We start from the raw sequence: 23,496 nt of genomic DNA on the forward strand, positions 1-23,496 counted from the left end.
TCCTAAGCATTGGCATTACCGAACAGAGCCCCGGCCTTGCCTCTGCACAGGAGAGAACCCACCCGCACCCACGATCTGAAATCACCTAGATGTTGTCCAGACAGCAGCAGGACAAAGGCCTCGGGGAGTTCAGATCCAAGCAGAGGACTGAGGAATTACTGCAAGTCATTGGAGAACCCATGTCTACAGACAATGTTTCTACATGTACTAACTAGTTTTTTAAGTGTATGTAGATGTCATTAAGACAAATCTTTGAAAATACCTTAAGTGTGAATAATTCAGGTTAGTTATGGAACACTATATACCTTCTCAGTTAATAGATATTAAACGACAATCACATATCACTCGGGGTCATCACAATAGCTGGACATTAAAAAGGGGTCCTTATCTTCCAAAACAAATGCCAGAAATAGCCTGACATAGGAAATTCAAATCCTTCAATATCTCAAAGAATAAGTGATATATATCATTATTAAATATATATTTAAAGAAATTATGTATGTAAATGACTGAATTTCTCATCTTATAAGTGAGGAAAGAAAAAGCTGCAGCAGAATTTATCCTCAGGTGGTTTAATAGACGGATCTTATTCATTATATACAGGATTTTCTAACGACAGTGGGCTGGTCACCAGTCAGGTAAACCAACAGACACAGAAAGCCCGGGGCAGCACAGGGGCCACTAAAAGTTGACAGTCTTGGCTGGCTTCACATCTTCAATATCGGACAATAGCCAGCGGTAAGTACGGTGGCGCCGCAGCACCTCGATGGCCTTGAGCTCCAGGGGTGTGGCCTGAATTCCAAGGTCTTCCAAGCCAGGCAGGTGAGGCGACAGCATGTCTGTGATGTGAAGCTGTGGACACACAGAACCACAGAGAACTCTGAGAACTGACCAAGAACACAAAGTGCTATCTCACTGACCCCTGAAACACTCAAGCTGGCCTGAGTCCCATTACCAAGACTTGTTTCCAAAGGACACATGCTGGTTTTGATTCCTGGACCTCACTAAAAGTAGACCACAGAAAAAGAAAAAGGCAAGGTCACCAAATATAAGCATAAAGGTCCCCAGCACTACCACGAACAAGGAACACTGGGTCCAGATGAGCCATTCCCCAGACTGAATGAGAAATCAATCTGCAATGGAGAAGCGCCAGCCACATCATCACAGTGGCTTCACAGGAGGTCCAGGAAGAAAATAAAACAGAGGCTAATGCAGAACCTGCCCATTCCCCAATTCTCCCTTGTGCATGGGCTTCCTGCTTCCGTTTGTACTGCTGCATTAGGGAGATAATTGGTGTTTATTCCTTGCTAAGAGATAATCCATTAACCTTTGTGCTTCTACTATACTTTGCCTGGTTGACCGATGCTCACCACAGATCTAAAAACACCAAACCCATTTTGTTTGTAGAGGAGGAGAATGAGCTGGAAGACTTCCACGATCCCAAACCATCCACAAGTGCATGAAGAGAATCAGTGTGTGTATAGAGCACCTCACTCCTACATCCACCCCACCTGACTAAGGCTGCAATTTTTACTGAAATGCTAAGAGGCAGCCTCCAAATCGAAAGCCCATGCAGCCTATTGTATTTATCAAAGCCCACTCCATTATCAGTGTAAGAGGCACATTTGCACAAGACACGCTCAAGTATTTGGACAGTCAGTCCTCTTGTCTGGCTTTTCAGGAATGTAGAAGGGATATCTTGAAAACAGTCTCAACTTTCTGGACACAGCTGATCAGAAGGGAGGATCATGCCTGTCCCATCCACATCTGTTCCCCAAGGACTACTTTCTCATCTTCTCTCTGTTTTAACTTTTAGGTAACACTCAGAGGATCATTTGACTATTCTTGTTGAGAAAGGTCAACAGGTCTTCAAATGTAGAGACAATATGGAATTTTTATTTTATTTTGTGTTCTTCCTCAAAACACTTCTACATGCAATGTGGGAGACTAGCATGGGAGACAGCAAGACAGAAAGAACCAAAGCTCTGGAACTCAACACTCTGTAAGGGGACAAAACAGGCAGCCCGAAACTGGTCAAGAGAATACGAAAGGAATAACTGACTTACTTGGATTAGGGTAGGCAGAGTGGAGACCTTTCTTTAAGCCAAAAATGTTCAATGCTATTACATACACTTTCAGAATACAAAGTTGGAAAAACAAAAACAAACAAACAAACAAAAAACCAAAGGGCCGGGAGAAGCAGGAGCAGTTAAGATTTGGCATATATTTTGAGGGTTGCCTGAATAATACCCGCTGATGGTCTATGGCTGTGCTCCACAAAACAGCAGCCGCTGGACAAATGTGGTAGTCTTCATTTAAGTTTAAATTAATTAAAATTAAATAAACTTCAAATCTTATTTCTTCAGTTGCACTAGCCGCTATTTCAAATGTTCAACAGTCGTACATTGCTAGTCTCTATGTTTTGAACACTGTAGATTACAGAACACTTCCATAACTGCAGAAAGTTCTGCTGGACAATACTGGTTTAGACTGGTAAGAGAAAGTAATAAATCAGGGGAGAATTCCTAAATTTTTGGCTTGAGCAACAGAAAGAACAGTGATCTCATTAATTAAAATGAGAGAGGCCAGGAGAGAAGCAGGTTTGCAGTTCTAATTGCGGAGATGTTAAGTTTCAAAAAACTGTATTAGATCCGAATACATGTAAGAGTCTGCAGCTGGGAAGGGTGAGGAGCAATTCAAGGCTGGAGATAAAAATGCAGCCGTGAGCTCACAGACAGCAGCTGGAGCATGAGAGGAGGGGAGAGTCGTTCAGAGGTTAAGCAAAGATACAAAAGGGCTGAGGACAGAGCTTGTCAGTCCCCCAACATTTACAGATCAGGGAGAAGAGGGTAAACCAGGAAGAGAAACTGAAAAGCATGGCCGAGTGAGAGGAGGACAAAGCAAGGGAATATGGAGATGGCCAGAAAACAGACTGGCAAGTGAGGGTTCACAGGGAGAAGGGATGATCATAGGTAGTCCGGGTCACATATAACCTGGAAAAGAGCAGTTTGTGGGGAGAAGTGGGAATAAAAGCCTGAATGGAGTGGGTTAGAAAGACTGAGGTAAGCAATGGTTAACAGCAGGAACAGAGAGCTCTTCTGCAGAGTTACGACTCAAACGGACCCAGACAAACAGGACGGTGGCTAGAAGGGACAAGGGAGGGCTTCACCTTTAAAAAAAATAGAGCCCTGCAATTGCTGGGTCATAGGGCAGTTCTATATTCACAGACCTGTACCCCTGGGGATAAAAATATATGTTTATAAAAAATAAAAAATTAATTAAAAAAAAAATAGAGCCCTGAAGGCATGTTTATGTGCTGTTGGGAATGATCTAGCTGAGAAGGAAAACAGATCACATCTGAGAGAAGCCAAGGGAGCATCCCCACAGCCTGAGAAGGCTGAGGTGGGGTGAGTTTCAGGGCCCAAGCTGCAGGGCTTGCTTCAGATAGAAGGATAATGGACAACAGCATGCAAACAACCCAGCAAGCAAACAAAAATCAATTCTAACTTATCCATCTCTGTAGTTCTCTGCCCAGTACCTGGCCGGAGAGATATTCATCACATACTCACCCGCTCCACTTTATCCCTTGTCGTCCAGGGTTCAAACGGACTCATTTCAAAGAGTCGTGCTACCCACCTAGAAAAAGGAATAAATATGGTGCATGTGATAGCATTTCCACACCCAGTACTCAAGCTGGCCTCCAAGAAGCACCGGGAGAAAGGCTGCCATACAGGTGGAAGCTCACTGACTGTTTTGTTTTGTTTTTTAAAAAATAACCAATGGGGCACCTGGGTGGCTCAGTGGGTTAAGCCTCTGTCTTAGGCTCAGGTCATGATCTCAGGGTCCTGGGATCGAGCCCCGCATCGGGCCCTCTGCTCAGCCGGGAGCCTGCTTCCCCCTCTCTCTGCTTGCCTCTCTGCCTACTTGTGATCTCTCTCTCTCTCTCTGTGTCAAATGAATGAATAAAAAATCTTAAAAAAATAAATAAATAACCAATATCCTGGCACCCCTACATGTGAGTTTACCTTTCCTTTTAAGCTAACCCAGCCCGAGTGCCGTAGCTTGTGGCAGTCCTGTTCTCCACGGAAGATACAACAAATCCAAACAAATGAAAATTAAAATAAAGCCATTACTACCAACAAAATAAACAAAAATATCTGACGTTCAGAGAAGTCAATGCCATCTAATCTAATTTAAACCTCACACATTCAGATATGCTTCTGTTAAAAACACCGGGCAAGCCAAGTAGTAAGGAAGATGCAAATTGTAATCCTTAAAAACAGGGTCCCCCGCCACAAAAAAACCAAAACCAAAAACAAAACAAACAAAAACAAACAAACAAGCAAAAAATATCCCAAGGGAACCAAAAAACTTGAAAAGTAAGGAGATGCCTAAGACAAATGATTCAAATCAGGAAGCAAATAGAAAACCCAGGACAAGAGTGCCACCTGCCTCAATTAATGGCATCTCTCCACTCTTATGAAAATAGGGTTAATAAGGTTTTCCTTATCTGCCGAGCTCCTGTTAAGTATCATCGGAGCAGGGGGTCTCACCCTGAGTCCAGGGAACCCTAGGAATTCCTCAGGCTCCCCACAGAGCACTGGGGCAAAGGCTGGGTGTTCAGGTTCTGAGGACACCCATCACTACAGCTAGAGCAGCTCTGCCTCTATCTGATTTACCTCGTAGGTCTCCAGTGGGTCACTGAATGCGGGGCTCCACGGCTTTCTAAAAACTTAAAAACATCATTCTAGTATGCATAAAAAAATTAAAAAGCAAGCTGAAGATGAGTCAGAATTTCTCCAGGAGCAAATAAAGTCTCAGAGTCCAGACAACCGGTCCAGATGGCACTATACTGGACTATTACAGCGTAATTAAAACACGCACAGCAAACCTCCAACTCTGTGCTCTGGCTGGGTGTTAACAGAGAACTTCTATTCTCCACTTCTGTGTCCTCGACAGGCCACTCCGTGTACATATGCCAACTCCACTACGCGGTAATTCTCAATTTCCTGCTCAGCCAAGAAAGCAGCTCCCTGCAGTCTGGCTTATGGCCCCTGCACTGCACCAAAGCCACTATCAAAATGACCTCACTACTGACTTCAGTGGATACTTTTAAGTCCTTCACCTCGTCTGACTTTTCTGTAGCCTTTCATTCCACAAACACTGACAAAGTGCCTACTGTGTGCCAAGCACTTTTCCCAGTGTGGGAGACACAGAAGTGAACAAATAGCCAGGATCCCCTTCTTGAAACAGTCATTTCCTCCCTAAAACACCCCCTCCTATCCCTATCTAGGCTTCCAAATGTTCCACTTCTTTCACCTAAATGTCTGATGACTCACTTTGAGCCTCTTGATAAATTTCTCTGACACTGCAGGTCCTTTAAACAGAGGTATTCCTCGTGCTTGGCCCCCAACTCTACTCCTTCACGTGCACTTTGTGCTCTTCCCTACCCACGTCACTCAGAGTACTGAGGATGAAGGAGACGACTTAACAAACAGAACACCCCAATGAACAGTATCATCACGCTGCAGTCTGCCTATTTTTCCAATACCTGTGTTAGATCACAAGCTTTTTAAGGGTTTAGAATAATATCTTGAGTCTCTAGTGCCTTGCCTCAGACATAGAGGGCATTTGGGAAATATTTGTTGAATGAATTCAGGAGTGAAATGCCATGTTGGTTTGTAAGTCAATCCCTGGCAAACTGGATGCGAAGGTCTCCCCGACCAGACCACGAAGTTGTGATATGATCATTCTGATATTCTAAACCTGCAAAGGGAAGAAGTGAATCAAGAAGCAAGACATGAAGAAAGAAGATAAGGTATCACAAGATCAAGAGTGAATCAACCCAGCTCCTTTCCCCAGTGACATGACCAGATTGGTTTAATAAAGAAAGATCCTTTCCCACATCTGGGAGAGAGGTTTGAAACAAAGGGAAACCTGATTGTTCCTTTATACAACCTGCTGAGCAAGACACTTCTCCAAATTAAAACCAGTGGTTTCTAATGAGAGAATTTGAAGAACTGCAGATTTAACCTCTTAATACACATTGTTTTTCTCACCCACACTAAGCACATTTCCCTTTCTTTGACACTTCTGGTTCTGTCCTAGAGTAACACCAAGACATCAGAAGCACCTCCAAGTCAGAGATTCAGAAGCTCTACTGTAACAAACATTCTCCCTATAACCCTAGATGACAGTATTACAAACAAATGTATGGCATTAGCTCTATTTTAGAAGGCATAAAAAGAAGCACTTTACTTACCGATAGGCAAAATGTGGCAAAGGATATGGCAGGAAGGGTCTGTGAGCCACAGCAAAGGCATACTGCACCAGGTCGAAAAGGAGGTACCGATTGGGCCTACCAAAAGAAAATTTGTAGTTCCCCAAATTATTCACTCCTTGCAAATTTTCTTTTGAAATTTAACGAACTAACATTTTTCTTATGAAAGACGAAACACATAGCACTATAGTTAATACAGATTGGCACAAAGAAAACTCACCCATAATTCCATCAGAGATAAAGTTAATATATTTAATGCAGCCTTCTCATCCCCTTACAAATACACATTTTTTTGTTTTTACAAATGTAAGATTACACAGGTCTTCCTATTCTGTAATGCCTTTCATTTAACATTAAATCCCAATCACCTTTCTATGTCACTCAATATTCTAGTGCATGTTTAACAGCACATAAATTGTACTGCATACAATCATAACTATTGGATAAACTCCCAGTCTCGGGGATATTTAAGTAATTAAAATATATTTTTCTTTTATGAGATAATGCTTCAATGGCACTCTTACAGTAAACATTTGTACTTATCCATAATTATGTATTTACAGTGTATTCTACAATGGAATTGGCTCCAACTATGCTTGGAAAATTTAAGGCTTTTATTGAATATTTCCAAACTGCCTTCCAAAAAGGTCGTATCAATTCACATAAATTCACATAAAATGCTAGCAGCCCCCTCACCAAAAATGAGTTTAGTCATAAAACTGCTGCCAATCTGCCCTAATAATGGTACCCCAACATTCTGATTTGCATTACTTTAATGATAGAGATTTTTTTTTTCTTTATATAGTTTTGGCCACATACACTTCATTTCTCTCTTTCTTCCTGAAGCCCTATCTATAAAGAATGATTTCTAAGAATGCTTTATATGGGGGGGGGGGTGCTTGTGCATACATGTGATGATGCGTAGGGGGAGGGGAGAGGAAGAGACAGACTCCCACCAAGGAGAGAGCCTGATGCGGGGCTCGATTCCAGGACCTGGGGACCAGGACCCAAGCCAAAGGCAGACACTCAACTGACTAAGCCTCGCAGGTGCCCCAGAATTCTTTACATTTAATGACATAGTTGGAAATATTTTTTGCTGTTTGTATTTTGCTTTTTAATGTTTAAGTGTTTTGTGACATACACAAGTTTAAATATTTCACTTAAGCAAAAGTTCTGATATATTTTATGGTTTGATTTTATATTTAGAAAATCCCTCTTAGGCACCTGGGTGGCTCAGTGGGTTAAAGCCTCTGCCTTCGGCTCAGGTCATGATCTCAGGGTCCTGGGATCGAGCCCCGCATCGGGCTCTCTGTTCGGCAGGGAGCCTGCTTCCTCCTCTCTCTCTCTCTGCCTGCCTCTCTGCCTACTTGTGATCTCTGTTTGTCAAATAAATAAATAAAATCTTTAAAAAAAAAAGAAAAGAAAAGAAAAGAAAATCCTTCTTTAGTAACTAGTGACATAAATTCCCACTTTTTTTTTTTTTAAAGGATTTTATTTGAGAAAGAGAGCATGAGAGGGGTAGGGTCAGAGGGAGAAGCAGACTGCCCACTGATCAGGAAGCCTAATGTGGGGCTCGATCCTGGTACTCCAGGATCATGACCTGAGCTGAAGCAGATGTTTAACCAACTTAAGCCAAACAGGTGCCCCTCCACATATCTTTCTAATGTTTTGAGATTCTTTAATCCATAACATGGTAGATCATTCAGTAAATGGTATTTTATCTTTACCTTATGTAGATATAATACCAGTTATTGAATGATCTACCCTTTCCCCATATTTTGAAATGTCACATACTATATTCTTACATATACCTGAGGCTGCTTCTGTTCCACAGATCTGAACAGTTTTGTCCTGGTATAACCTAGTTTTAATAATTATTATTGCTTATAATACATTTTAATATCTCTTCACCCGTTTGCCTAGACCCCTTTGCCTCAGAAAGTCTGTGAGAGCTCAAGAGCTGAATAAACGTAATTAATAAGCGAGAAACTCCTCATTCTGACATTTTAACAAACAAAAACAAAAACAAAAAAACCATGAAAATGTCAGCGAGGGAAACTATCTGACAAAGGCCTCAAATAGCTTCCTTCAAGTTCCAGAAGGATGGGTAAGGATCACTGCAGGGCATACATGCTATGCCAAAGAACAATCTGTAATCTTCACTATGACAAGCAATACTGGTATCAGGGGTAAACTAATTATATGTAATACACTTGCTCTTCAGTTGCTCTGAAGCACTCTGTGTTCCATTAACTGTGACTCAAAGACCCGTTTAAGTGCCTCCGCTCACAGAGAAAGGCACACTGAAGCCTGTGTCCTTCCCAGCTAAGCTTTCATGGTTCGGCATTATAGTCATTCCTTTGCAAATACCCTCAGCAAAACCTTGCCCCCAGCTGTCTCTCCACTATACTAGCATAGCCAAGTCCCTCTTCTGGCTCATACAAGTATCTGTCTTCTTTGTGCCAGAACCCCAGAAAGACAGAATTGGAGAAATAATACAACGGGACTAACTGACTTCACCTATATTTCTGATCACTAACTTCAAACAGAAGACTCCGTTCCGCTGTGCTACCTTACTCTGCTCTCCTAAGAGCTGTTCTTCTGTGCTCCCCGGGAAAACTTCCTGTCTTTTCCCCAGTCCCTCAAGGTTTCCATATACCTCTCTGACCTACCCCCTGCCTTTTAGCGGATGATCTCCCCACTTATCATCATTTTCTTAACGGTGCCTTCTGAAATACAAAAGTTTTTCATTTTGGTGGAGTCTATTTTTATCATTTTTTATGATTTTTATCACTTTTATCTATTTTTATGAAGTATGCTGTTGATATCACATCAAAAAAATCTCTGCCTAGGGGCACCTGGGTGGCTCAGTCGGTTAAGCATCCAACTCTTGGTTTGGGTTCTGGTCATGCCTCTGGGTTATGAGATCGAGCCCCATGTCCAGCTCCGCACTCAATGCCGAGTCTGCCTGACAGTCTTTCACCCTCTCTCCCCCTCCCCCGTTGCTCCTCGCCCCACTCGCACTCTAAAATACACACATACACACACACATACATACATAAAATCTTAAAAAAATAAAATAAAATAAAACTCTGCCTCGCCCAAGGTCTAGATCATTTTTCTTCCAAAAGTTTTATAACATTAACTCTTACATTTAGGACTCTAATATATTCTGAGTTAATTTTTTCATGTATTGTGTGAAGTTAAGGCCCCATGTTCAACTTTTTTGCATATGGATCTCCCAGGACCATTTAAGGAAAAGATTATTCTTTCCCCACTGAAGTGTCACAGCACTTTTGTCAACAATCAATCATCTATAAACACAAAGGTTGATTTCTAGACTATCAGTTCTGATAATTCATCTATATTCTATTCTCATGCCAGTATCAGTCTTTATAACTATGGTTTTAGAGTAAGTTTTGAAATTAGGAAATTTAAGTGCTCCAACTTTATTCTTCTTTGTCAAATTGGTTTTGGCTATTGTAGATCTCTGCATTTTCATATAAATTTGGAATTCATTTGCCAATTTTTGCCAAAGCAAAAAACAACAAAAAAACAAAAAATCTCCTGGAATATGGATAGGATTGGCTTGAATCAACAGATGAATTTGGGGAAAACTGCCATTTTAACAATATTGGCTCTTTCAGTTCATGACCATGAGATGTCTTTCTGTTTACTTAACTCTTTTTTAATTTCTCTCAGCAGTGTTTTTCAATGTTCTAGATACAAGTCTTATTTTTGTTAAATTTATACCTAAGTATTTTATTCTTTTGATGGTATTGTGAATAAAATTATTTTATTTTTATTTTCAGATTGTTCATCTGCAAATATATGGAAACCCAGCTGCATATGCTTATCCTGTACCTTGTGACCTTGCTGATTTTATCAGTTCTCACATTTTTATGTATATATGGGTCTATAATAGGTATTTAATGAACAAATGATGGAATGGACCAAAATCCTATAGTTAAAAAACTATGAAAAAACTAGGAGCAAAATTAAGGTCTCATGCTTCTGTCTTCACCTCAAAGTGCTGAGAAATAAGCCAAGTTTTCCCCTGTGCTAAAGAGACAGAAAGAGATACACAGATGCCTAGCTACACTTACGCCAGTCACAAAATACATACACTGCCATGCCAAGCACTACTCTCCCATCGATGTGCCAAACAAGTATGGCGCACTACAGCCTAGCAAAGAGACTGGAGGTCTCTTTCCCTCAAGGTAAAAAGGGAAAGGGCTAAGAGTTATTTCCAGCAAGTAGTAAGCAAAGTCTGTAAAGACAGTTCTATTTTCTTGTCATCGGAATCCTAGTCTGACTAGGATCAGATGTCTTTGAGTCTAGTGATTTATGGACCCTGAGCTGAACACAGTTTTTGTAGCTAATTCTCCTGGAGTATATAACTGTGCTAACACAGTGAATGAGGAACTCAGAGAAAGGCATACATCCTGCAGCTGCTAGATATAGAAATGTAATATGGTTTTTAACACTGACAACAATTTTACTAAACTAAGCCTTCAACAAGTGAAAAACGTAACAGTGTATGAATTCATAATTCTCAGAATATATACTATGCTTCCTGGCTTAGAGAGAAAAGCATCTTTTCTCTGGAAGCAAATATTTCTTTTCTTTTCTTTTCTTTTCTTTTTTTTTAAACATTTTATTTATTTATTTGTCAGAGAGAGAGAGAGAACACAAGCAGGCAGAGCAGCAGGCAGAGGCAGAGAAAGAAGCAGGCTCCCCACTGAGCAAGGAGCCCGATGTGGGACTCGATCCCAGGATCCTGGGATCATGACCTGAGCCAAACGCAGCGGCTTAACCAACTGAGCCACCCAGGTGTCCCTCCTGGAAGCAAATATTTCTTAGAAATTACGCTATCACTTAATTGTTAATCAGATTCTCACCTTTCATGGACATCAGGTGTCATCAGTTTGCTTCATAGGACGATAGGGTTCTGGGCCAATTTTTAGGTGGATTTAGTACCTATCAACCTGGCAGACTGAATCTTCACTTTTTAGTTTTAATTAAGTCAGAAAAGAGGTTCTAAACCCAGCTGAAGCAAGATTTAAGAAAATCAGGCAAGTCACATAGCTTAACTGTGCCCCATGTGTCCTAACAGCAAAGACGGCATATCATGAACGATCAGCATCACAATACACTACTGTACCCAAAACCAGCCATCTCCAACCGTTTGGGCACATTGCGATACTCTATCAAAAGCAATTTAATTTTACAACTGTACTTACTCCCTAAAAGTGTTCTGTTTGTGTTTTTGAATCTATAATAATATCCTTTTATATGTTAAAAACATCACTGGAATAGTACAAAACCATCCTTGGTGATCATTGGACAAAGTATATGTAATAGTCTAGGGCAGTTGGTTCTCTCAGACTTTGATGAGAGAAAAATCACTTATTAAAGCAGATTCCCCAGTTCACTCAAAATTCTGATTTAAAGGAACCATTCAGGAGATTCTGACTATAGCGGACTTTGGACAGCTCTTTGAAACACACTGACCTTGGGGCTAGTGAATAAAATTTCTGGAATAAATACCGTAGAGGAAAAAAACTAAAAATGCAACAAATAAAACTGTAGTGACATGTTTAGAAGTTACTGTTCTTCTAAATCATTACAATTTGTTCATTTTAACAGGGAGCACAATTTTAAGGTCAAACTCTAGTCACCTACCCAACGAAGGCAAAAGATTTCCCTCTGGAATCTGGATCCTTAATTGCATTAATAATTCCTTTTGATACATCTACAACCTATAAGAAATTGTAACACATGTTTAAGTAATTGTCAAAAGAGAAAAACAGGGATGGGGAAAGGGAGGGTGGGAGGAAGGAAAGCAGGCCACATCAGTCACAACCAAAAAATAAAAAATAATAAAAAGAAATTAAAATAATGGCACTGTCCATTTGAAAAAGCTCCTTAAAAAACCCACTCCTCAAGGCTTTAAATGATCTGCATATTGGAAGGTTCACCTATATATTTTTTCTGGTCAGCACATGTTCACGCTCAGACGGCTGCTGAGGCCCTTTGACTAGACTGTGCCCACTATCTCTGCAATCTCACCCCTTAACACTCGTCCTAACGCTGTTACCAAGCTGTCACAAATTAGTAGGCAGAATCCTCCGGAACTGCCAATATCCTACTATTCTGACTTGCCCATTTTATATGGGCACATATAAACAGACCCTGTGGTTTTCAACAGGGGTGATTTTAGCCTCACCTGGAAGGCGCTTTTGGCAAAATGCCTGGAGATATTTATAGCTGTCACAACTAGGGAGGTAGTGCTACTGCCATCTGGTGGTGAGTGGCCAGGAATGCTGCCAAACATTCTACAACAGCCCCTCCAACAAAGAATTATCTGGCCCAAAATGTCAACAGTGCCACAGATAAGAAAGCCTGGCTTTGACAAGCTCTTATGGAACCCAACATGCTCTTACCTCTGGACCCCTGTACTTCTGTTCCTTCTGCTTGGAATGCTCCTCCCCAACCCCCTTCATCTGACATGCTACTAGTCATCTTTGAGGTCTCACCTTAGATGTTCCCTGTGGGAGGCTGTCCCTGACCCTGAAGTCTGGATTCAGTGTCCCTCTGCTGTAATTACATAATCCTCTCCCCATCACAGCACTTACCACACTGCATGACAAATGCTTTGCAAGCCTGCCTCTGACTGAGGCCAACGTGAGGAGAGCAATTTGTGTCTCATTCATATCTCAATGTTCCCAGGGATGTATACAGTGTGCCTGGCACATTCAACTTATTTTTCTTATGTGAGTGAACAAGTGAACGCAGAGATACGTGTGCCTCTTAGGTAAACTGAGAGGCAAGCAGTTGGAGCAAGTCGAAAAGAAGAAAATGAGGGAACTACAGGAGTAGATTAAAACCAGAAAATGGATCACCTGAATCTGGATCCAGCCAAAGCCCCTTCATCCAGGGTACTTACGTATACTGGTTGTTTCACCGTCTTCTTGCCCAAGGAAATAAGAGGTACACCACCAAACCAGCGAATATCTGGTAGAAGAAAGAGAAGTATGCTAAGAAGTCCTCAACTACTAGAAGCCCACCAAACTCCACATGCTCCAGGTTAGCAGAATCATTCTGCATAATCGAAATAACGGAATAAACATAGCTGACACTGAGAAAGCTAATGGGCAGCCAGGCCAAATATTGAAGGACGTTGAAAGGAAGGGAAAATGGTCAAATGGCTTGGCCACTTGGTGCACGGCCACTCCCAAGACCGGACAATTACTGCACCCCATCCCAAGGAGGAACATGGGAATCAACAGATCAGCAATACATATGGGTAACTCAGAAAAAGACTCTGATAAAAAAATGGGAATTTAGAATATGATGACTACATTACCACAAATATGTGGGAAATGAAAAGATTATTTAATACATGGTGTTGAGACAATCATTTATTAAAATGAGAAAAAAAGAGGACGAGAGGGAGAGAGAAAAGGCTTCTATCTCACCATAAACCAAAGCAAATACCAAATGGATTAAAAGTAAAGGTAAAAAAAAAAGCCTTACAAAAATTTTTTAAAGTAGACATTATTTATAAAAGCATCAAAAAGAATGAAACACTCAGGAATAAATGTAACCAAGTTGGCTAAAAACTTGCACACTGAAAACTATAAAACATGCTGAAAAATTTTTTTAAAGATTTATTTATTTATGTGAGAGAGGGAAAGAAACAGAATGGGAAGAGGGACAGAGAAAGGGGGAGAGAGAGAATGTCAGGCAGACTCCAAGCTGAGGGCAGAGCCCGACACAGGCTTTATCCCACGACCCTGATCATAATCTGAGCCAAAACCAAGAGTGGAATGCTTAACCAACTGAGCCCCCCAGGCACTCCTCCTGAAAGAAATTTAATGAAGACACAAATAAATAGAAATCCATCTCATATTCATGTCAAACTACCCAAAGAATCTACCAGTAATGCAAACCCTATCAAAATCCCAATGGTGTATTCTGCAAAAGTATAAAAAGCTCCATCTTAAAATTCATATGGAATCTTCAGGGATCCCAAATAGCCAAAACTATTTTGAGAAAGAAAAACAAAGTTAGATTATTGCGGGGAGGGGGAGATTTCAAAGCTTAGTACCAAGCTAATCATCAAGATCCGAACAGTGGCATAAAGATGGACATATAGGCTAGTGGAATAGAATAGGGAGAAATAACTTTTATATGTATGGTTAAATGATTTTTTTGACACAGTGCCAAGACCATTCAATGGGGAAATGACAGTGTTTTCAATGACATTAGTTTCAATGGTGTTGGGGGAACTGAATATCCACATATAAAAGAATAAAGTTGGACCTTTACCTCACACCATATACAAAAATTAACTCAAATTGGATCAAAGACTTAAACATAAGAGGTACAACTACAAAATCCTTATAAGAAAATATGGAGGAAAGCTTCATGACACTGGATGTAGCAATGATTTCTTGGCTATGATACTATAAAATAGGAAACAAAAGTAAAAACAGATAAGAAATGAATTTGGGGAACAGAGGGAAGACAATGACATAATTCAGTCCAAAGCAGAAGATAAATTTTGTTTTATTTTAATTAATTCATTTATTCATTTAGGACATTCCCTGCCCAGTGCAAAGTCCAACACGGAGCCTGAACTCACAACTCTTGATATCAAGACCTGGGCTGAGATGAAGAGTCAGAAGTGTAACCGACTGAGCCATCCACGCACCTCAATGAATTTTATATGTTTTTCATCACAATTTTTCTTAAATTGGAAATTAACATAGAATGTGAAAAGACATGAGCAATCAGGGTGAAAAAACACAGGATAAAAATATCTAAAGTGGATAAATGAACTGTGGTCCATACATAAAATGGAATATTGTTCAGCTATAAAAAAAGAAATAAGCTATCAGCCATATTAAGACATGATGGAAGCTTAAATGCAGAGACTAAGTGAAGGAAACCAATATGAACAGGCAACACAGCACATGATTCCAACTATATGATATTCTAGAAAAGGCAAAACTATGGAGACAGAAAAAGATGAGTGGCTGTCAGGTATAGGAGTGAGTGTCACAGGGTAAGGAAGGAAGAATAAGTAGGTCGAGCACCGGAGATTTTTAAGGCAATGCAACTATTCTCTATAATACTCTAATGGTAGGTAGATGTCACTATACTTTTGTCAAAATTCACAGAATGTACAACATGAAGAATGAATCCTAATGTAAATTATGGACTTGAGTTAATAATAATGTATCAATATTGGCTCATCAATTTCACAAATATATCACCCTAATGCCAGGTGTTAATAATAGGAAAAGTGGGTGCCTGGGTGGCTCAGTAGGCTAAGCGTCTGCCTTCGGCTCAGGTCATGATCTCAGAGTCCTGGGATCGAGCACACAATGGGCTCCCCGCTCAGTGGAGAGTCTGCTTCTCCTTCTCCCTCTGCTGTTCCCCCTACTTGTGCTGTCAAATAAATAAATAAATCCTTAAAAAGAAACAAACAAAAAAAAAAAAAAAAAAAAAAAAAAAAAACAGAGAAAACTGTTGTGGGCAGAGATCAAGGGGTTAAAAGGTATATGAGAACTCGGTGCTTTCCACTCAACTTTTCTATAAACCTAAAACTACTCTTAAAAAATAAAATCTGGGGGCACCTGGGTGGCTCAGTGGATTAAAGCCTCTGCCTTCAGCTCAGGTCATGATCCCAGGATCCTGGGATCGAGCCCCTAATCGGGATCTCTGCTCGGCAGGGAACCTGCTTCCTCCTCTCTCTCTGCCTGCCTCTCTGCCTACTTGTGATCTCTGTCTGTCAAATAAATAAATAAAATCTTTATAAAAAATAAAATAAAATCTATAAATTTAAAGCAATGTAATAAGCCAACAACAACAAAAAATAAAAGTATGCAACTATTCTCTATAATACTCTAATGGTAGGTAGATGTCACTATACATATACAAAAGATGTATACCTTTAATATATAGTCTAAATAAATCAGTAAAAAAAAAATCTCGCAAAACGACACTGTTCATAGGCAAAGGCTGTACAAAGAAAACGGAATGAAAAAATATGAGTAGTTAACAAGGAGAAACAGGAAGCTACTGATAAAACTGCACCTCATTAACCATCCTGCTACCTCCTAGTATTTCCTAGTACTTTCGAGTACTTCCCAGGAGGGTCAGAATCCTCTCCTAATACATAAGTGAGTACACTGAGAGGTAATTGATAATTCGAAAGAATCAGAAACTAAAGCTGGGTTCTTATCGCAGACTTTAAAAATGTATTCTCCCTTCCCACTCCCACAAATGTACAGAAAAGTTACTTTTTAACCTGCAAAATCTCAAACTCTCATCACTTAGTCAGGGAGACTGATTTCCTCTGCCAAGACAAGTCAAATCATTACACAAAGAAAGCCTGACAGCAAGCATAACTCGATGCCCAGCCCATGAAAGCAGTTTCTATACCAGTTTAGCAATGGTCAAATTCCTATTTATTACTCCCTAATCCCATTCCACAGAAGTTCCTATTAACAAGGAAGACTGACACAATCTCAGGATCGTGAGATTTAGCCCAATGTCGGGCTCTGCATTCAGTGCGGAGTCTGCTTGAGATTCTCTCTCCCTCCACCCCTCCCCACTGTTCATGCTCTCTCACTTTCTCTTCCTCTCTAACATAAATAAAATCTTTCAAAAACGAATAAGCGAACAAGGAAGACTGATTGTATGCACCTGACAAACTACAATGCTGTCTCTTTGTCTTTCAAAATCAACATCCAAGGGATCTGGCAATCAGACTAAAGTGAGGAAGTAGTTAAGAGGGGCTTCATGTGAAAAATGTAAATAAGGCCAACACTGAAGCATTGACTAGTACGGTGACATGCGCTACTTCATTTCAGGAACACACCACTCTTGAGACAGACATTTTCATCTCCATTTCAACATACAAGGAAGCTGCCCCTGATACCCTTGCCACAGCCAGTCTCTGCCTCCCAAGACTGCACTCTTTCTGTGAATCTAAGGTGCTTGTTTTCATAGACAGTAATGAAGACCACACTAGGCACTTCTGGGGGACAGAAAATATACCTCAGTCGGCCATGTCAGAGAACCAGTTAGCTTGTGCTTAGCTTCAGTCTGGTTAACCTGCATCCTCTTCTCTAGTACTGAGAAAGAATACAAGAAAGAACACATACTTGCAAAATGATTGAGGAATCTATCCTCTCTTCCAAAGATGTCCGATGGCTTTATGATAATGGCTTCTGGAAACACATCTCTCACTTCCTTCTCTCCAACAGCCTAAACCAACCAAACAAAAAAACAGAGTTCAGAGATGAGTGACTAGAGCTTGCATTCCTTCCACTATCAGGATGTTACTTGTATTTCAAAGGTCAGTTTCTCCAGATTAAGGTAGGATTCATGAAAGTCAGTAACGCAGAATTTTTTTTTGTTAAATAACATATATTTTTTTTGTAAAAACACTTTCACTGATTATTTTATTTGGAAAAAAAACAAACAGGAGAAGAAAGAAACACAATTCTGGTCATTTGCAGTATCTATCAGCTTTCAATCTGACTCTCCTGTCCAGAAGCACTTCATGTAAAAATCCATCTTTCTAGGCCTTTTTGAGCAGGCCCAGTTACTGCCTTCTTTACTTATTTTAAGTTTGTGGTCTTGAAAGCTCTGAAATGTCTTTTTGTAATTCATTTCACACTGTTTAACATTTCCTTTGTCCTGCCTCTAATGGTTCTTGTTAGGCGTCTTCCTATATTTATCCTAGGGAAGCCTACACAGAAGAAAGGAGAAAAATCAGAGTAGAATTTTTCCAGCCTCCATTTTTCTTCCTAACCACAGGTTCCCTGGATGGTATCAACAATATAGCAGGCTGCCAGAGAAAGGAGAGTGTGGTTGGAGGTCACGATATGGAAGTGGCAGCACACATACCTATCCAAAGGAGTGGGGACAGGCCAGGAAGTTTCCTAACCTCAGTACCTTCGCTTGTTACCATCTGCCTCCTAGACAAGGCTTCTTTCCATGCAGGTTTCAGCACCTTGTCCAGCCTTCCTCTCCATCTGCACTGCCACTGAGAGTGACATACATGTCCAGGTGAACTTGAACCTCTCAGTTTCTGGAGCTTCTCAACTCCAGTGACCTCCTCTCTCCACTTCTGCCCCTTCAACTCATTCAGAGCATGACCCATATCAACAACTGCAACTGCCCTTCTGAAGCACTACATGAAGACATCCTGCTCTCAGATGGCAGTCTCCCGTACTTCTACCTGCTGCTTCTTCATCACCGGTTCCTGAGATGTCTGGTCATCACCCTCTCAAGAGCGCTAGTCTGACGCTCCTTTCCTCCACATCAAGCCCTCCTAACTTACCTCAGACTAGATTCCACAGCCCAACTTTTCAATCACTCTCTTACCAATATGGTAAACTACCTCAGCCCTTTTGTCTTTACTCCCCACCCACCAGGCAAAATCCCAATTCTGAAAGAACCACATTAGCTTCCTTCTTTGAGCCATGCACGCTCGCTGCCTGCAGAGCTGGAGGAAAACAAATGCACAAAAACTCACAAACTGGACAACTCTAAAGCAAAACAAAAACAAAAACAAAACAAACAAAAAAACCCCACACTACTTAATTAAAAAATGGGCAGAGGATCTGAACAGACATTTTTCCAAAGAGGACATACAGATGACCAACAGGTACATGAAAAGGTGCCCAGAATCAATAATCATCAGGGAAATGCAAATCAAAACCTCAATGAGATATCACTTCACACCTATTAGCATGGCGATTATCAAAAAGACACGAAACAATGTTAGTGAGGATATGGTGAAAAAGGAACCCTTGTGCACTGTTGGTGGGAATGTAAATTGGTACACCCACTATGGGAAACAACGTGAGGGTTCCTCAGAAACTTAAAAATATAACTACCATATGGTCCAGAAACTCCACTTCTGCTAGTATGTCCAAAGGAAATGAAAACACTAACTTGAAAAGATATCTGTATCCCCGTGTTCAGTGCAGCACTATTTACAATCACCACGACACAGAAGAAATCCTTAGTGTCCAGTGGGAGATAAAGGGTTAAAGAAGATGTCATAAACACACACACACACACACAATATTACTCAGCCATTAAAAAAGGAAATCTTGGGGCGCCTGGGTGGCTCAGTGGGTTGAGCCGCTGCCTTCGGCTCAGGTCATGATCTCGGGGTCCTGGGATCGAGTCCCGCATTGGGCTCGCTGCTCAGTGGGGAGCCTGCTTCCCTCCTCTCTCTCTCTGCCTGCCTCTCCGACTACTTGTGATTTCTCTCTGTCAAATAAATAAATAAAATCTTTAAAAAAAAAAAAAAAAAAAAAAAGGAAATCTTGCCATTTGCAACAACATGGATGGACCCTGAAGGCATTATGCTAATCAAAGTACTCAGACAAAGACAAATGCCATATGATCGCACTTCTACATGTAATAAAAAAGAAAAGCAAAACCCCATCAAACTCACAGACACAGAGAACAGATGCCCAAAGACAGGGGTGAAGGGGCTCAAAAGGAACAAACTTCCAGTTATAAAAGAAATTAAGTCTCAGGACATAACATATAGCACGGCAACTACTGGTAATAAGACTATATTGTATATTTAGAAGTTGCTAATAAAAGAGTAGGTCATAAAAGCTCTCATCACAAGGGGCTCCTGGGTGGCTCAGTCAGTTAAGCATCAGACTCTTAATTCTGGCTCAGGTCATGATCTCAGGGTCATGGAATCGAGCCCCACATCGGGCTCTCTGCTCAACAGGGAGTGTCCACTTGGCCCTCTCCCTCTGCTCCTCCTCTCGCTCATGTTCTCTCTCTCTCCTTCTCTCTCAAATAAATAAATAAGATCTTTAAAAAAATAGTTCTCATCACAAAAAAATCTGTAACTGTGTGGTGATGTTAACCAGACTTATTGTGGATATCATTTTACAATATATACATATGTCAAATCATTCCATTATACACCTAAAACTAAGATGATGTATGTCAATTACACCTGAATTTAAAAAATCATAAACTGGTGCCATTATGCACTCACTTCATTAATTTTAACTGGGCACTCAACATTTCCCAAGTACTGTTTTCTTCTAATTAGCTATCCTCTCCCGTGACAACTTCAAACATTCTCTATTCTATTCAAATTCCTCCCTTACTATTCTTTTCCTTCCAGTAAATGACTTCACCTTCTCATCCAAAGAGAAGACACTGCAGCAGACAAAAACCACCTTAAAAGTTCCTACCAGAAAATCCACAACTCTCCCCCTTTCTTATTTCTTACCTCCCCTGCTCCAGGACTCAGTTCCTTTCACTTTCTCAGGAACCTGCCCAACTGACTCTCTCCTTTATCCTCAGTCTCACTCTTGAGCAGCACCTTCTCACCAGCTCCTACACAATGTCAAGACCTTCCACCTTTAAAAAAAAAAAAAAAAAAAAAATTCCCAACTCCACATGGTTCTCCAGCTTCTTGCCCCCTCCCTCTTCTTACCAAACCACTTAAAACTGCCATCTGCTCTTACTGTCCCCACCACCCCAAGCTCCTGCTCACTCTTTGCTCACCTGTGCTCTAGATTCTGCCCCAACACTTGCACCCAAACCACTCTCGATCAGACCACAGATGACCTCAACACGATCAGATCACAGATGACCTCAACACTGCTAAGTCCAAGGTGACTTTCCGGTTCTCACCTCACTCGGCTTTTCACTGGCATTCATAAGCAACTACTCCCTCCTTGTGACACTGTCTTCCCTTGGCTTCCATGACCTTGTACTCTCCAGGTTTCCCTTCCATCTCACCACATCCACTCCTTCTTGATCTTTGTTTGGGTTTTTGTACGTGCCTCCTCGTCTATCAGAGCACTAATCATGAGTATCCCTCTGAGGCCTGTTCAAAGTTCTCTCAATCTACACTTCCTCACTAGGCAATCTTATTCCCAAACACTGCTTCAGTTAACTGGTTTTATATTTTTTAGAGATGTTGTTATTCATTTGGGAGAGAGAGAGAGAGACGGACAGAGCAAGAGAGAATGAGCATGAGCATGTGGCGGGGCAGATAGAGATGCAGGCTCCCCGCTGATCAGAGAGCCCACTGAAGGGGCTTGATCCCAGGACCACGGGATCGTGACCCAAGCTGAAGGCAGATGCCCAACTGACTGAGCCACCCAGGCTCCCCCAATTAACTGGTTTTATATCTCCAAACCTGACCTCACTTCTGAGCTCCAGTATCATAAACCCCATTCACCATTGTTACTTAGATGATGGACACACACCTGAAACACAACCTGAGTCCAAAATTGGATCATCCTCCTCCTTCTCTGTATATAGTATTTTTTATCTTTGCTGTGTTTTGGAATTACTAAAAGTACTGATGCCCAAGTTCTATCTCCAGAGATTCTATTTTCATTGGTCAGGGTGCAAGATTTTTCAAAGTTGCATCAGCGCTTCTAATGGGCAGCTAAGGCTAAGAACCACTGCCCAACAGTCCTGTCCTTTTCAAGTGTCTCTCCCCTTATTTGCCAGCACTACTATCCACCTCGTGGTATAAGCCACAGGACCGGACATCTCTGAATATGCTCCCTCTCCCTCATCCATGTGGTATGAAGACAGTGAGGGTTGGACATGCTGCTAGCCACTTCATGACTATGAGACACAGAGCTTACACAAAAAGGAGGAGCTGAAAGAATCACAGAGGGAAAAAAAAAAAAAAGAATCTCAGAGAAACAAAGCCAAAACTCTGATGAACACTGGCACCAATGTGACTAAGTCTCCTTATTGCTGGATCTTTCAGATAGAGGGGCCTATAAACCTCCTTTATGTCTGAGCCAGTTTACATTGAATATTCGGATGCTAATAATTAAATGCTCCAAACTGACAGATGCCCTCTCTTCCCCATTATATGCTATGTCACAGTTCTCTACTTTGCAACACCAGGCGCAAGTGGAATTATTTTCCTCAATGGATTAGAAAATAGACGGGGGCTAAGGCTGTGTCGGTTTTATTCACTACTGTATCCCCACCACCTAATACAATATACAGTACACAGCAGATATTTAATACATCATTTGTTCAATAAAAGAATGCAGGGGATCAAAAAGTTGGAGCCACTGGCAAAGAACTGTGCGGTCTTAAACAATCTGACCCAAAGCAGGCTCATGATGGCAGAAAATAAACGCTAAAGACAGCCCCAGACACTGCAATTCCTCGGAGTCCCTGATAATAAAGACATTTCGGGCTACAGAATGACCCCAAATCAGAATGGTCAATCCCTAGGTACAATCTGGATGACAATGTGCTTTCTGGAAGTATAAAAAACCTAAATACTAGATTTCCTTGGCAAATATTTGTCCCTATCATTCTCAGCCTTTCCATTACCCCCCTAAGTGCAGCACAGGACCACGACTAGGCATGATGTTCGAGAAAAAAAGATGGTCTTTTTACCTGTAGGTGACATGGGTAGGATGCTTTAGACAGGAATAATACTCTACTTTTTATGAGGTTTACTATATAATTCTAATATGTCCCAAGCAACCTGCAGCATTTAAGAAGAGGTAAGAATGCTCTATCCATTTCTGAAGCCCCTTACCATAGTTCCCTGCATACAGAAGGCACTCTTCTGTATGTCAGAACACAACACACACATCACACACATCAATCTATTCTGGATACAGAGAATTAGAAACCCGTTTTATTTCTGGATATGTCAGTGAGAAATCCTTATCACTTAACTCATGTTTCCAAGGTTCAAAGGGGCCAAGAAACTCCAGCTCTGGGAACCACTTCCCAAGCCAACTTGTCACTTACCTTATTTCTCAGATATCTAGAAGAGCTTTTAATATCAGCATTCAGATGTGAAACATGAATGAATTTTTCAACTCCAGCTTCTTTGGACACTTGAGCAATTGCTTGGGGAATCTTCACAAAAACATCCTCAAAATCAAAGTTTCTGGAAGAAGGAAAAAAAGGGGGGATCAGTTGAGAACACCTGACTCGGGATTCCAAAGCTTTCTGCAGTAAGCTCGTTTTCATACTATTGCTGGAATTTGTCACAGTTAAACTTTTAAATGGCAATGATTTAACCCAAAGTCAAAATTAATATATATATATGTGTATTTTTATATACATGTAAGTTCTACTGCTCATCATCATTGCTGTACATAATTTAAACCTTACCGTAAGTTGTAAATCAGCACACATAATAT

At 40.9% G+C, this 23,496-nt stretch overlaps 1 protein-coding gene across 1 annotated transcript in view; it reads right to left on the reverse strand.

The window, feature by feature from the left end:
- Positions 1–556: 556 nt before the first annotated feature.
- Positions 557–23,496, reverse strand: part of NDUFA9 (NADH:ubiquinone oxidoreductase subunit A9) — a 35,157-nt gene continuing 12,217 nt past the window's right edge. The window contains exons 5-11 of the mRNA XM_032349064.1: positions 23,099–23,240; positions 17,461–17,563; positions 13,230–13,297; positions 11,966–12,042; positions 6,263–6,358; positions 3,570–3,636; positions 557–852 (exon numbers count right to left, since the gene is read on the reverse strand). Of these exons, the coding sequence (XP_032204955.1) occupies positions 682–852; positions 3,570–3,636; positions 6,263–6,358; positions 11,966–12,042; positions 13,230–13,297; positions 17,461–17,563; positions 23,099–23,240 (724 nt within the window). The 3' untranslated portion in view covers positions 557–681. The remainder of the gene's footprint in view (positions 853–3,569; positions 3,637–6,262; positions 6,359–11,965; positions 12,043–13,229; positions 13,298–17,460; positions 17,564–23,098; positions 23,241–23,496) is intronic.

This window comes from Mustela erminea, chromosome 6 (genome assembly GCF_009829155.1).
Source record: "Mustela erminea isolate mMusErm1 chromosome 6, mMusErm1.Pri, whole genome shotgun sequence".
In the NCBI taxonomy this organism is placed as follows: domain Eukaryota; kingdom Metazoa; phylum Chordata; class Mammalia; order Carnivora; family Mustelidae; genus Mustela; species Mustela erminea.